At 39.4% G+C, this 15855-nt stretch overlaps 2 protein-coding genes across 8 annotated transcripts; both read left to right on the top strand.

The window, feature by feature from the left end:
• Positions 1-193: 193 nt before the first annotated feature.
• Positions 194-8045, top strand: si:dkey-92i15.4 (serine-rich adhesin for platelets). Of its 7 annotated transcripts, none has more exons than XM_067509146.1 (8): positions 194-322; positions 439-558; positions 2453-5268; positions 5364-5559; positions 6358-6456; positions 6554-6803; positions 6877-6993; positions 7668-8045. In XM_067509146.1, the coding sequence occupies exons 3-8, from the start codon at positions 2786-2788 to the stop codon at positions 7829-7831; spliced, it is 3309 nt and encodes a 1102-aa protein (XP_067365247.1). In that variant the 5' UTR covers positions 194-322; positions 439-558; positions 2453-2785; the 3' UTR covers positions 7832-8045. The 7 variants fall into 7 exon arrangements, with proteins under 7 accessions (XP_067365247.1, XP_067365250.1, XP_067365246.1 ...); XM_067509149.1 differs by having other exon boundaries at positions 2884-5268; XM_067509145.1 differs by having other exon boundaries at positions 284-558.
• A 3742-nt stretch (positions 8046-11787) lies between these two features.
• aqp10a (aquaporin 10a) lies at positions 11788-15793 on the top strand. The gene is made up of 6 exons (XM_067509152.1): positions 11788-12080; positions 13200-13326; positions 13518-13655; positions 13875-13993; positions 14069-14286; positions 15183-15793. Exons 1-6 carry the CDS (start codon positions 11997-11999, stop codon positions 15388-15390), a joined length of 894 nt encoding a protein of 297 aa, XP_067365253.1. The 5' UTR covers positions 11788-11996; the 3' UTR covers positions 15391-15793.
• Positions 15794-15855: the final 62 nt, after the last annotated feature.

Here is a 15855-nt window from a genome sequence, read left to right on the forward strand (position 1 = left end):
ATTTCTGCTTTCCACTGATTTGTCTTTAGCCTACTTATATCTACTGTGATCTGCTGATTAAGCACTCTAAACTGTCCTTTCTCACAACACATGGTCTAAATCACAAGATGTGTTCTGAGTCCTACACCCTAAAGAATGAATTGAATACAGCAGCGTGTCTGTGTGAGTAGGACAGTGATGCAGAGACACAGAGTGCCATTCTTCAGTCAGGAACAATGGTGGGTGACTGTGGAGCGATACTTGAGCACTTTACCCCTAGTCACAGGCTTATTTCTGTTCTGAAAAACCTTCGTGCAACCTGCCAGCCCCCCAGTCTGTTAAGGTAATTAGTGACTGGATCATCAGGACAACAAGACTTGGCCAAAAACAAGTGTTTCTGCTTCAGGTTATCTTGATTTCTGATGAGCACAGACTGACATTACTGCATCTATTTTTTAGCGTTGCTTGCAACATGATGATGTGGTAACCACAGCTTCCTCTGTCTAAACGGAAGATAATAGCAGGTGCATGCAAAAAAGCAGCAGCAAGACGACAAGCCTTTACATGGTCACCAAAACTGTAAGTAGTATTTTTTTATATATTTATGCTTGCGTCCTGACCATCTGTAAGCATATGACTATTTGTTTGTCTTCCTACTTTGCAAAACCCAGTTTTCACATATATAATACTTCTTCTCAGGTTATTTTCCCCTTTAATAAAAATTATATCCCACTCACAGTTAAAACTCATACATTCTCTTCAAATGTAACCGCTCATGAGAGGTGTACAGTAAAACAACATGCTCTGTAAACAATATTTATGGTTGTTGGATTTTCTGAATACTTCACACGCTTTGGTCCCACTTAAAGCTGCTCTGTTGTTATGTATTTTGATACCTGCAAAGACCACATGATTAGACTCAGGTGTGCTTTAGGTGAGGTAATTTTCACTGTCGTGAAATCCCATTCTTGCTCCATTTCAAATAATTATCTGAGCTGTATGTCGTCTCTTTGAACCATGACACAATGAGAAATTGTGTTTGATGTGCCCATAGGGTGTGTAAGCTTGTGTCAGTATGCTCCTTGTTGAGCCATTTAGTTTGGGTGACACATAAAACTGTAGTCAGGAATGCCACCCTGTGAGAGGAGGAAAAAAGGGAGGAAACGACTATAGGAGGGGGAGGAGAGAAAAAGAGAGACAGAAAGAGAGAGAACAGGAGGATAAACCAGTGTGGCAGGTTTGTGCCACTGTACACACTCCATCATGCAAAGTTGATGGAAAGAGAAGAGGACGAAGAGAAAAGAGCCAGGAGCTCTTGTCATTACACAGCACTGCCTTCATGTTAAACCAATGGCAACACAATGGTGTGGGACAAGTACAGAAGTCACTCTTTGAGAAAGTAAGTGCATGTGTTTGTGAACATGACAATTGACTAATGAGATCTTTTGTAATTGTGTGAGTGCGTAAATGTGAGCATTCTTGAAATCTTGGTGCTTTTGTGGTTTATTTGCGGTTTTATTGAACTAACTAAGCAGCGTTACCCTGGTTACCCAGATGGGAGACTTTGTGACCTAGCAGAACAGGTGTTCTTGTAAGCCGACACTCAAGACTCACTTGCATGGGAAAGCACCACCGAGTCTCTCTACCAAAGTTACACGATCTCACCCAAAATTCACAAAAATACTACAAGTGTCTTCATATAGTTAAACCCATAGCAGTTTATTTTGTTAGTAAATAATTAGCTTTGTGTTTTTTTTAAATCAATGCCAATAGTGATGAGCGTATCAGTTTCACTGTTGAACATGTCTGTATATTTAGTCATCTATGATAAGCCATTGTTCATCAGTAACATTATATTTCTCTCAGCAGCCTGTATGTAAATCAAAGTCCTCTGCTGTGTCCATCGTGCCCCTGCTTACAATGTTTTAATCAGATGCTGTCTCTCTTTGACTCCCTGATACCAACATGAGTCACACAGAGACTGATAAAGACTCTTTAATACCTTACAGTTCTTTTCTTACTGGATTGCTGTTAGGTGAGTTTTTCCAGTTTTTCGTTCAGGTTAGCCGATGCTCACAAGTAGTCGTGACTATGTTGCTTGTGTAAACAGCCATTATGGTGTGTGTGTACAACACAGAACAATACCCGATCACTTTGACTTACTGAGTCAGTTTGACAAGAATGTGAGGAAGGCAAAATGACAGAACTGAAATGTGTTTGTAGGGTTTTTAGTTTTCATGCCCCAGCTTTTGCTCTACATTTCTCATACCCCTTTAGCTTATAATATTCATATCTTCTCTATTCACTGTCCATTTTATGCTTTACTTTGACATATTATGTGCACTGTCCTGAACCACACTGGGATTCTGCTCTGACCATTTTGAGCAGCCAGAGCAACCACAATCCACATATCACAACATTCCAGCCCAATCTGTTCTGAGGATGGAAATTTGTACATTTTTATGCTTGGCAGGCAATGATAGCTGTTCACTGAGTTCATGCCGGGGAACTGAAGACTACAACAACAACAAGAAAGCAAGAAGAGGAGTCCAGATTAGACATCACTCTTAGACCAGGAAACAGATTATCATAAGGACCGTCGTTGAAATATTTAACCTTTTAAAGGAGGATGTGTTTCTCTGCAAGAAATTAATTAAAGCGCTGTGCTAACGTTTTACTGTTTGCTACTCACTCAAAGCTGAGTGCAGCCTAAAAGATAGTTGCTTCCAATCAACTTTACTCTTCCTCTCTCTTTTTTGGATTTGGCACTTGACAGGAGATAATTAACTTTGTTTACTCTCTGACAATGGACTTGTCCTTGCTGACTACTTCAGCGAGTGAGTACAACAAGCAGAAGAGAGGAGCACAATTCACTGTTCGCCCAGCTAACTCTCCCTTTTATAGTCTCACTCACAGGTCAGATGTTAGGAAACCAATGTATTTTGCAGATGAGAAGGGGGAGCACCTCAAGGAAGCTCAAAAAAGAGAGAGATATGTGACACACACTGGCGCAAATGGTACAAATGAGGAGGACACAGGTGCTGGATATCATGACTGTACTAGGGGTCACAGCAGTGTCAAAAATCAGTGTGAGGAGAAGGAAACGTCTACCAAACAGAGCCACAATGACACAACAAACACAGAAAAACACAAACTCACAGAGTTTGGCACCGACAGAAGTGGAAACCCAGCATTTGAAAGCTGTGGCAGGACTGAGAGTAAGAAATCCGACTTTCTAAATAGAAGCAAGAGTTTGGGCTGGAGAGCTGGGACAAGACAATTTGATTTTGGTACCGGAGCTGACATGTTATCAACTAAAGAAGAAAAACAGGCTGGAGAGCTGGATGAAAAACGAAGAGAAGTTCATAGTATGAAAGGCAAGCTGGCATCTTCACTAAAAGGTTATAACTCTTCAGGCACAAGTAATGTTATTCAGGAAAGGAGCCCAGTGAGCCAGACTCTTGACAGGGCTGACTGGGGTCACTCTCTCCCCTCCAGGTTGAAGTCCCAGTCTGGCTCTAAGTTCACAGAGACTTCATTTAGCCCCAGAGGAGGTCAGACTATAGTGGAGCGTATAGAAAAACTGTATGGGTCTGCTGGTTTTGGTAAAGTTGAGGATTACAATAGAACCAAGGATGTTTGTGCCTCTGTAACAATCACAGACTTGCCAAAGCAGAACTCAGTTAAGTGTGCAGAAGGAGGAACATTCCCCAGGCGTTCCTCATCTGGAGAGAAAAACAGTCTCAGTCCAGGGAAAGCATTGCTCTGGACATTACAAAAAGACGCTTGGGGTGCTCACAATTCACTGTCTGCAGGGAGAAGCAGGAGGTTGTCTGACGGACAGTGGCAAGATCAGATGGGGTATTCCTGTGAAGGTGGAATTTCCTCTGGAAAAGAGTTGGAGGAAGTACCAACAAGGTCCCTGGATAGAGCTTTAGCCAGAGCTACAGCACGGGTTGCTGCACATCCAGAGCCAACCATCCAGAGTTTCTCAACAGAAGAAGCATCAGTTTATTCCAAAGATTCATCTGGATTGAGAGAAAGTATAGCAATTGAAAGGAAGGATCGGAGCAGTAGGGCAAACCACAGAGAATCAAGGGGTGAGTGTAAGAAAATAAATGGGGCAAAAGAGGCTGAGAATGGAGCAAAAGAAAAGGCTGAATTTAAATGCAGTAACACTCATGAAGATGTTTTTGAGTCAAACTCACAAGAAATTGCATCAAAATCACCAGACAGGAACAAGTTCCAGAAGATTCTGTCAGCCCCGTCCACAGCAAGCGTGAGAAACAAGATCAATCAGTTTGAGGCTCTGTCACATAGAGCCCAAGGTCTAGGAACACAACCGTTTCTGACGCCCAGAAGAGCCTTCTCTGTACCAACACAACTCGGTGCTGCTCCTGAAGGAGAAAAGATGAGCGGGTCAGCGAAAACAGTTAGTGGACTGAAGGACATGTTGGAAGGTAGGACGATTTATAAATCTCAGAACAAGGCTGCAGAAGCAGCAAAGAAGCTCGCTTCAGAAAGGTCTTTATCAGTGGATTTTGTTAGAGTAGGAGGTAAAGAGAGGGAAGTGAAGGATTTGTTTGAGAATGAAGAAACAAAACTGAATGCTGGTAAAAACAGTGGGGAAGAGTTTGGTAAATATTCCAAACTCAAGCATGCACTTGAAATCCCTCTAAATGTAGGAGCTCAAAGGCGATGCGAAAACTTTTATATAGACGAGACAGATTTCTCGAGAGTCTTAAGTCCAGAGGAAGAAAGCAAGAGAGATAAGAGAGCCAACCGTACTCCGCCCATGTTTCTGTCCAGTGACACTTCCGGTAGTGTACAGAAAACAAACCCGTCTGTGGTTACTTCGCCGGCTAGCGATGATGACACAACTCCAACAAACACACCGAATAACTCACCCTTCCTTTCCCCTACTGCACTAATGGAAAATGACACTCCAAATGCTGATACCACATGTGTCTTCAAACAAACAGCCCAAACTCCCAGGGCAGACTCCCAACCTCTCCCTCATCCCCTTGCAACTTCCTCCCTCAGCAACATACCAGCTCTCATCTCATCTCCTGATGTGAACACAGGCTTTCCAAAAGACCTGAATGAGTGGGTAGCTGGCCTAAATTCAGAAATTAAAGTCTGGAACGATGATGAAAATGATTATGAGGATGATGACGATGATGATACACAAAAGGATGAAGATTCAAACTACGATTCAGACTCTGGAGAGTCCTCAGTGACCATCACCAGTAACATGAGCCAGTCAGATCGCAGGAGCTTTTGTGTCAGGTGTGTACTGTTTAAATAGTATGACAAGATTCCTAGTTTTACAGAAGTAACTCTTTTATTATTAATTTAATTGATCAATCTCATGTTCGCTGTAGCCTGTCAGACCTGTGTAACTATGCCGGGGCTGACTACGAATCAGAAAACGACAGCGATGAGTGGCAATCTACAGGCCGGCGGTCAGTCTCACTCAGCTCTGACGTGTCTGCCCTGTCCTGTGTGTCTGTGATGCCCAGTGAGGAGCTTGACAGGCTGCTGGAGGATGTCAGAACTGGGGGGGACAACACCCTGCAGGTACAAACAGTGGCGCGAGTAACTTCTCACTTAATTTGATTTTTGAAACTGCAGCATTGAAGCATTACTAAGGATAAGGGCATTTAACCAATGCTTTTTTTTTATCTCCCTCTTCTCTCTGAGGATGTAGTGAATTCATTTCAGTTGTCCTTTTATTGCTTAGCATTAAACCGCTCCTGTCCAGGGTGTACCTGACTCTCAACCAATGACAGGTGGGATAGTCACAGGAATACTACATCTAATAATTACAAGTACTGACTGACACTGACTGGGTATCAGGTGACAATTAACCATTTGATTATTAACTGATGACCTACTGCTGTTAAACACGAAATTGAAATGCCCAGTTTGTGGTTAAGACTCACTGTACAGTTCTATTTAAGACTGTCGATAGTTTCTTTTACAGATGAAATACACAGGGCTGCAGCACAGGGCAGTATGAATGTGGTCACACATCTTTATGCTTCTCAAACTCAAAGCAGCAATGCTTAAACCAAATATCTTTCTCTTTTTAAGAACAAACCTTTGACCTATTTTAAAATGATGATGTTCTGTCTAATAGTCAGGGATGCAAATACAAATACACAATGAAGTGCAAATGACTCTTAGAAAACCTAAATATGATTTTGAGGTCATCCTGGTGTCTAAGTTTACTCAAAATCAAAAGGTTCAAATAAACTATGTAATCAACCTCTTTCATCATTCCTGCTCTTAAATGTGTATTTAAATGAGAGTCATTGTTATTAAAATTGACATTGAGAGCGTATGGACAACTTTTGTCTACCATCTGATTTGCAGGACTGTGATGATGTACAAGTGGTGGTTCTACATAAAGAGGTGGGGGCAGGACTGGGCTTCAGTGTGGCCGGTGGCGTGGACCAGAACAAGCCAGTCACTGTAAGGAAATACCTTTCCCTACTTTCTATGAAATTTTTGTTTTGTTTGTGTTTTTATCATTTGTCTCTTCATTTGTCTCTTGATGTCTTTTCGTCAGGTTCATAAGGTGTTTCACTCAGGTGTTGCAGCTCAAGAAGGCTCCATAAGCGAAGGAGACCAAGTCTTGTCAATCAATGGAACAGCACTGTGTGGCTATGCCCACAGGGAGGCCCTGGGGGTCCTGAGAAGAGCGAAATCGCGCGAGATGGGAGTTGTTGTCTTGAGGAAGGGAGATGTTATTGGTCCCTCTAAGTCAGGAATCCAGAGAAATAATCAGGGACCTACTCAGACTCTGTTCACTAAGTCAGGTAAGAGCTAAAACCTATTCAAAGACAGAAGGTCAAAATCTCCAGCATCTCAAAGCCACAAATGTCCCCTCAGGTCAAAATGTTTGTGTGGTTCTGGAGAAGAACAGCAGGGATCTGGGCTTCACCCTGGAGGGAGGTGTAGGTTCCAGTCTGGGGAACAGACCACTTACCATACAGAAGATCTTCCAAGGCAAGAACTCCCTATTTCAGATCTCTAGAAAAATGCTCACGGTCTTTCAAACTGGAAGACTTGGAATTTGTGTAACTTGTATCTCGGCTATGAATAAAACTTTCTATCCTTGTAAATCTCTGCCTATAAATTACACTCTCAGACGTCTTCTCTGTATTTTTTGGTACAGGGACCAGCATTCTCAAAAAGTGCAATGGTGTGGAACAGAGGTCTATTTCAAATGAGCTCCAATAGACATGTTTTAAATAATCAGCTTTAAAAAAGATTTTCTGTCTGATAAAGCTAATTCAAAAATCTAGAATCTATATGAAAATGTGTTTGACACATGACGTCTCCTACTAATCCCCAAGTCTCCACACTTTCACTGATGTGAAAACATACTCTGTATCATTCTTCACTGCAAAACTCAGACGTACTGTAACAATGTAGTAATTATAAGCAAAGACAATTTTAGGAGGAGAGGTACTTGACAAACCAATGCATTTAATGCAAATAAAAAAAATATAAATTGATAAAATAAAAAAGAGATGTTACTTTAATTCTGCTTCAAACGCTTCATATAACAATGTCATGCTGAGATCTGTAAAACGACCTTTCTGTTAAACTATCTTTGTAAATAGACTTTTACATTAAAGCCACTTAATAAATGCCCCATTTTTTTCTTTTCCCCACAGGAGGTCCTCTTGACAAGGTGCATCCCGGTGATGAGTTACTGGAGATTAAAGGCGGGAGCACAGTGGGGATGACTCGATTGGAGGCCTGGACTTTGATCAGAAAATTGCATCCTGGACCAGTGGATGTAGTGCTACGCTGCCCTCACGAACAACTGGAAACCTGAGCATAACAAAGGGGCTTGGAGCCCAGTAAAGTTCAGAGAAGGATTATGAACAAGAAACTAAAAGCCACCCATTAGAAACAGGATCAGCTTCCAGATGACATGAATTAACTTGCCAGTAAAACAACACAAGAGTCACCAGAACAAAGCCCCAAAGGAAACAAAAAGATGACCAGGTCAAAGGTGCTTGAGTGTAATTTCAATTCTTTTTTTTTTTTACATAATTACATCTACCTCAAAGCCTGGGATATTTCTGTACCAGCCATAATTAAAATGCACTGTTGGCTCAAGTCAACCAAACTTTGTAACAAACACAGCTGTAATATATTGTGAATATGAGCAAAATGGCATTAGATTTTATATGCTGTTTAATAAATCTTAATAAAAAAAGGAATTTTTTTTTTTTTTTTTTTGGTGATTTCCGGTAACGAGATTGAAGTAGTCGGTGCCCACAAGAACAATCCAATACTGCTAAAGTGTATACTGTAAGGTGTCCTTACACTAGTGCAAATACAATGGAGTAGCTCTTAATCCGTGTGCTACCCTACCTGGATCAGGCCTGTTTAGCCAATCATGAGCTGGAAAAAAAGCAATTTAATGTCTTTCCCCACTTCATCCCCATCTGAGATGGTATCGTCCAGGTTCTGAACTACTTAATACACCTGATCCAGGTAATCAGCGATTTGTAGAGTCATCAAACAGGTTATCAAACATTTATTCCCGGATAACTATAAATGAAGAGCCTTGATCGCTCGTTAAAAAGCTTTAAACAAGCAGGATTTTATTTTCCTGTCTTAACTCAACTTCTAACTCCCTGTGCGAACGCGTCAAGGGCGTGTACGCGCACATTTTGGCAGTTTTCGTGATCACTTTCGAAGCACACTGGGCGCAGCGAGGCGCAGCCAGGCGTTTCAGACAGGCGGACAACTGGGAGGAAAGCGTTATGAACAGTGGATATCGATTCATCTCAAAGCTTCTAAATGCAGCAAGTGAGGGAGAGAGATTGAGGTCTGGAAAGGATTGTTAATCTTTATAAACATTTCCGAGATTAACAAAATACAATAGTTACCAAATTTCCAAGTGAAGATAGAATGAACACGTAACTGACCTGTACTGGTACAGCAGCTGCTAAACTCTTGTGGGCTGTGCTGTGCACTGTACAACTGGTTAGGCCACAGTGCGTGAAAACAACCTTTATGCAGTGGGGGATGAAGTACCTAAAAACTGTACTTTGTAAAAGTACAAATAAACAAACATAAACTCACCCAAATAAAAGCAGAAGTACTACAATGCCATTTCAACTTAAGCAAAAGTAATTAGATGACTTATACTTTACTTAAAGTATTCAAGTAAAAATATTTGACATGTTTTCTGTGAACCAGTGCTGCTTTATGTTTGTTGTTAAAACCACGTAAACCATTGTGCTATTTTAAATATTACAGATTGTTGTACTTACATCACATAACAACAATGGCACATTAAACACAGTTGCCCATTCATATAGCCTGATTGTAGAAAAAATCCTGGCTTAAAAAGTGCCATTTAACACAAAACCTGTAGTTGTGTAATGACGGTAAAACAGAATTTCAGTATAAAGGTTTAGTGTTTGACAGACCTTCAGGGCTCCACAGCAGCATTTCTTTGGCAGTAATAATTAATACATGCAAGTGTAAAAAATTATTCGCATCAGTGCTAGAGAGGTCCTCCCTAAACAAGGAGCATTTTATTAGTACTTATAAAAAAAAAAAAAAAAAAAATATGATGTAAAAATATGATATGTGGTTTTTGATGCAGCCTCTCTTCTTTGGCATCAATTTTGGCAGTGTTATCACCACATACACAGGTGGACCTTAATATAAAAAAATCCAAATTTGGTGTTGGTTTGTGTTTCTTTTTTATACAGAAAACGATTCTTAAATTATTCTACTTTTTTCTTTCAGTTGCAAGTGATTTCTTTTCCACATGACCTGAATTATTTTTGGTAATGTGTTTGGATTTGGCTCTGCATAAGAATGTTTGTAAAATTCTAATGGTGCTAAAGACTAAAGATGACTAAAGGTCACTGTTAGTGACACAGAACAATATGACAGTGTTGGTAATTTTTCTTAGAGTTATTAAATTATTTTCATGACTATAATAATTAGGAATTCATTAAACGTAGAGCACATGACATAACAGAAAGGGTCTTTCTTTTTTGTTGCTGTTTGCTTATTAGAAATCTGTTTGTGCACAGGTCGCAAGTGCTGCCAGGGGAACTGTACTGCGTCTGTGTTTGCGAAAGGGGCTCTGAGTAGATCACAAACGCTCTTTGGGTCAAAACTGAGCCCCAAAATTGCACTGCACCCACCAAACCACAAACTGTAAGCTCACTGTGGATTCCACAGTGTGAACTGTCTTAAATTGGACTCCACTTTCAGTGTAAAACCATGCACAGGTTTATAAAATCCAAGTTCTTATAAAAATCAATGCAGTTCACTTGGTATTGTTCTCTGGGACCAGTTTTAGAAACGGTTCATAATTTTCATGTTAATCTTAATCACTTCTCATCTCATCTTGCTGAGGACTTTGGAAATCTGTCTGCTGGGGATGTGGTCTTTTTACTAAACAGGTTGTTCTGTACCAATGGGGGGCCACTAAAATGTTCAGCAGGGAACATGTAGGACTGTAGTTTGTCAAACAGTGTCTTTGTGTGCTTAATATCTTATCTGATGTAGAACAAATTTTCATGCCACAGTCATGTGCCTCTCAGAAAATTATCAGCAATAACACTTTGCTCCTACACAGCGATTATAGTTTACATAATCCATTAGGTCCAAAGTACAGTGAGAGAGGTTATGGTGCAGCTTCCTTAGTGACAAGAGGGGCTTCCCTATCAACCACCTACCCTTAACTAATGCTCACCAAGAACGTATGTACCACACCAGTAAAAATTTGTGTACATTTATTTACCATCAATCACTTTTTGAGCTCCAGGTCACTTGCTAGAGAGGATTTAATAATCAATATCCATGTCCTGGACTTTCAAATTCATTCTATCATGCATTTTTAAAGATTAATGGACTTGAGGTTATGTATTTAGATTGAAAGCTTACGACTGAAGAATGATAACAAATAACTGGTAATAATTAATTTAATATTAAATATTAACATAAACATATCGAGTATAATTTCTACCACTCAGTTATTTTCTATTCCAAAAGGTGTATCCAGTTTGACCACACATGATAAATATAGTTAGTTCACCTATACAATTACAGTGCAATATGTACTTGTGGATTTAAAAAAACACAAATATCATCATTCCCATCCCCAGCTGTGCAAGCCCGGTAGAAATTGGGGAGGGTTGCATCAGGAAGGGCATCCGGCGTAAAAACTGCCAAATCAACACGCAGACAATGATCTGCTGTGGTGACCCTGAACTCCCAGGATGAGCCGAAAGGACAAAATGATTTTTTTTTAAATCATCACTGTTAAAACCTGAAGTTGTAGGTCAACCTGTATTACACTTTTGCCATTCTTTTGGTTTATACAGCGCTGTTATTGATGTTTTCTGGTTCTTTAGTGGACAGCAAATGTATAAAAAACAATTTTCTGCACATTCTTACTCAAATATAAATCAGTATAGTGCAGTGCATGAATTGTGATGATCTGCTAAGTGCCAACAGATGTGCTCTGTTAGTCTCACTTGGCTGTCTCACCAATGGACTTATGTGTTGCACAGAAAAATATAAAACTATATATATGATGAATATTTTAGGCACATAGCTGACAGATGTCTGCTGTATGTACAGCATGTTATGGGGCTCATACTTATTATCTGTCTAAATCGGTGTCAACACATTATCTGACTGTTTGCAGCTTCTGCTCATGTAAGCAACTTCTAATAGCTTAGGTAAATTGCCCTCTCTGCACCGGCCAATCCCGGGTTGTCACAAACAATAAATGAGTAATCGTGTTTGACCGGCCATGGAGTGAGGGAAGTGGAGAGTGGAGAGAAAGTTAAATGTGCACAAGTCCCTGGATGTTCATGTGGAACCTCAGCATTGTCATCTTTTACACTTAAATTTTCACATCGGCTCCTAGACAGACAGACAGTGTAACAGCGGCTCAGTCAATATAGACTGAATCCACTGAGAGATGAGAAGAAGGATTTGATTTTATTCCAGTAATGTTGAAGCTACGTTTACTTCGTGTGAAGAATGCCTTGGTGCAAGAGTGTATGGCTGAGTTCCTGGGAACTTTTGTCCTGCTGGTAAGTAGCACTCAGGACTCAGATTTGGTTTTCAATTTTATGGATAGTCACAAAATCCCACTTAAAAATATACAGGTTATAGGCATACCCATATAAAACTTACAAACAAAATACAAACAACAATTAAATGCAAAAGAGGTACATTTAAAAACATAAGTTTTAGTATTTTTCTTTAACTATACTGTTTTGATGTTTTTACTAATAAACCCTCTTGCTTGTCACTTTATAGACAAACCCGCTGTCCAGACTTTGAAATGCTGTGCAGATCATTTTGCCTGTATTTTTTTCCATAATTGCAAAAAAGGAAATGGAAAAAAAAGAAAGCTTGATTTACCTGAATACTTATTTTTACATGGTCTGGAACCACAAAGGAATTTTTAGACTCAAATTATATGCAAGCAACTTTTAAAATTGCAAATGTAAATTATTAAACCACGTCCTAGAATAAAGATAATATGTAGGTATAGGGATACTTAAAATGTTTTGTTTTCTTAAAGAAAAAAGTCAGAAAGAAAATAGAAAAGACAATAATTAAAATAAACTCAACATATTTAATGAATAAATGAATATGACTCATGTCAGTCTATGGTTTTCCTTAAAAGACTTTCACATGTTGCAATACTCTGACACTACTTTCAGCTTACTTGGCTCCTACTGTTGCCGACTCCTGTGATGGCCTTGGCATTTGCATTAATTATTATGATACCATAATTCTGTAAAGACATCAATCAATAGGTTTCACCAGAAAAGAGTCTAAGGTGTGTTTTTTATTAGATATATTTTAATATGTGTGTGTGCTGAATTGTAATCTTCCATCTGAGGGCATCAGAATCATATTCTCACATGGCTTTTCTGATAAGAAGTAAATCTTGCTGAAGTCTAAGTATATGAGGGGGTGGCATTAATTGCATATTAACTAGCACATTTAACTGCCATTACTGATAAAACTATTTGACCGATGAACAATTAAAGACTATAACATCTACAACATGTGTTTGCCAGTGTCTATTTAACATGATCTTGATGTCTGTATTTTTGCCATGGAGTGATTGCTTCCTATCCTGCAGAACTCAATGTCCCTCCTTACTTCTAAATTTGTCCCCTTTATCCTCATTGCAGTTATTTGGCTGCTCTGCTGCAGCACAGGTTAAAACCAGCAGAGAGACTAAAGGTCAGTTTCTGTCAGTCAACATGGCCTTCTCTGTGGGCGTCATGTCAGCCATGTACCTCACCAAGGGCATCACAGGTATGGCTAAAGATAATATGACAAAATTACATTAACTTTTCTCTGTTGTATTATGTTCTAACACTGCAGTGGTTGTTATCTGTCATACTGTGTTGTATTGCAGTTGAATAAAAATTGAATTAAATCTATGGTCAATAATCTGATTCCTCATAGTTTTCCAATTTCACTTTTAATTACCTTTTTGTCTGCAGGAGCCCATCTGAACCCAGCTGTGACATTTAGTTTCTGTGTGTTGGGCCGAGTACCCTGGACAAGGCTTGTGCCTTACAGCCTCTCTCAAGTGCTGGGGGCTTATGTGGCGTCAAGTCTTGTCTACCTTGTCTACTACGGTTTGTCTTTCTAGCATCTTTCTAGCATCTCTGACCTTTATTTCAACATGCAAATGAGTGAGGGGACATTATGTGATTAACTGTGGTCTTCTCAGTCAGTTCTTGAAACACATCGGTAACTTTAACCAAACATGTTGTAGCTTTCTTCAACATTTTTGACTTTCCTTTACAGTACGTTTTGATGTTTGCCATATGTCATTTCCTCTGTCTATGTTTCAGATGCTATAATGGAGTTTAGTGGAGGAGTGCTGACAGTATATGGCCCCAATGAGACGGCATCAATATTTGCCACATATCCCACAGAGTACTTGACTTTGGGAAGAAGTTTCCTTGACCAGGTCAGGTGGGATTATTAGTCTAAGTAAGTTCATTGACAGCGCTTACCTTAATTAAACCGTGTTGATACATCTCAGGTGGTGGGCACTGGCATGCTGTTGTTGTGCATACTGGGTTTGGATGAAAAGAGGAACACCCCCGCTCCCACAGAGCTCATTCCTCCCATAGTGGCTGTGATCGTCCTGGGAATCTCCATGTCAATGTCAGGGAACTGTGGCGCTGCAATAAACCCTGCTCGAGACCTTGGCCCACGCCTCTTTACACTTACTGCAGGCTGGGGAACTGAGGTCTTTACGTAAGTATCTTATCTTACATATACTGTACACTGCACTCGCATAGGGGTAAATACAGTACACACACTCTTCCAAGTTGGAAACTGATAACTGGCTTCGTAATAAACTCTATAGGACCTTACTGATAAGGCTACTTAATTATTTTAAACTGCGATAATGAAAATAAAAATGCATGACATAGTGCATGACCATATGTGCCTCAAATTCCAGTATGTGAGAGGTCACAGCTGTTTTCAGCATCATCAAAGGAACATGAAGTGTCAGCTTGTTATAGAACATGTTTATGAGCTGTTGTTGCAATCAGTACAACCAGTATAATCTTATTATTATTCTGTTTCTTTTCTGTGGTTCCACAGCTGTTAAATACCTTTTGCACTTATTCAAATCCATTTAAAGCTGTCTTGACACATTCTCGCCCCCAAGGCAACATTAAAATAAGCTAATGTAATACAATGGTAATACAGCTCAGGAATATCATCCTGAAAGGTTGTTATAACCAAAATCTACTTTTTATTCATATATTTAATTTAAAAATTGGGTTGAAATGCCAGAAATTTGATATGAATTAAAAAACTTGAAAAATCCAGGTTTTTCTCTTGGCAGTGCTGCAGTAGATATTTGACTTCCGTTAACACCAAGCAGGTAACTTTGACTTTGTTCTGAAGCGCACAGTTAGATGTTTGTTCTTGATCGACTACACAAACAGAACATTGAGTTGAAAGAGGCTTAAATGTTCTAGAACTGCAGAGTTAGATAATAATACTTCATGTTATAGTCAGTATCAATATAAAATAATGAGTAATTCAACCTTACAAATATTAGATGCCTCTCAGAATATACACACATAGAGGCAACCATCACACTCTCATTGCTGTTTCTCTGCCGCTCTGTGCTTCAGGTGTTACAACTACTGGTTCTGGGTACCTCTGGTGGCACCAACTATTGGAGGCGTTTTAGGTGCGTTCATGTATTTGATCTTCATTGACTGCCAACTGCCAGAGGCAAACACTCATAAGAAATTCTCCACTCTCTCCACCATCACTGACAAAACTGAACCCAACACAACATGGGAAAATGGAGTTGAGTTAAAGGCTGCACAATTCTAAGTGTTACAGTAATAAAAATAACAAATATTTATTTCCCTCATAAAAAGGGAGTAAGGTTAGTATTTGGCATTCAGGACCAATACAGATGGTTAATAAGTAATCTCTTATAAAGCAGGTTCAAATTTCTAAGTTTGCCATCATTGCGATGTTTCTCATCATATAATCTTCTGTTTTATGTTCTTGTTTAATTCAGTAAGATTTCTTAACACAGCCAGCAGAGGCAGAGACAGGTGAAAGAAATACTGATCGTAAAATAATGCTGTTTACCTTGATGTTTGTATTCTTTATAATATTGATGTATTCTTAGTAAATTAAATTATTGAGTTTTATTTACTATTTACAAAATGCCTATGTGGCCATTGGTCATGTTTAGCTGAAGTAATAAAGCTTTACTGAAACAGTACACATGTTACATCTAATTATAGATTTATTCAACATATTTCCACACACAAACTCACACCAGTG

The sequence above is a fragment of the Channa argus genome, chromosome 7, assembly GCF_033026475.1.
Source record: "Channa argus isolate prfri chromosome 7, Channa argus male v1.0, whole genome shotgun sequence".
Taxonomy (NCBI): Eukaryota; Metazoa; Chordata; class Actinopteri; order Anabantiformes; family Channidae; genus Channa; species Channa argus.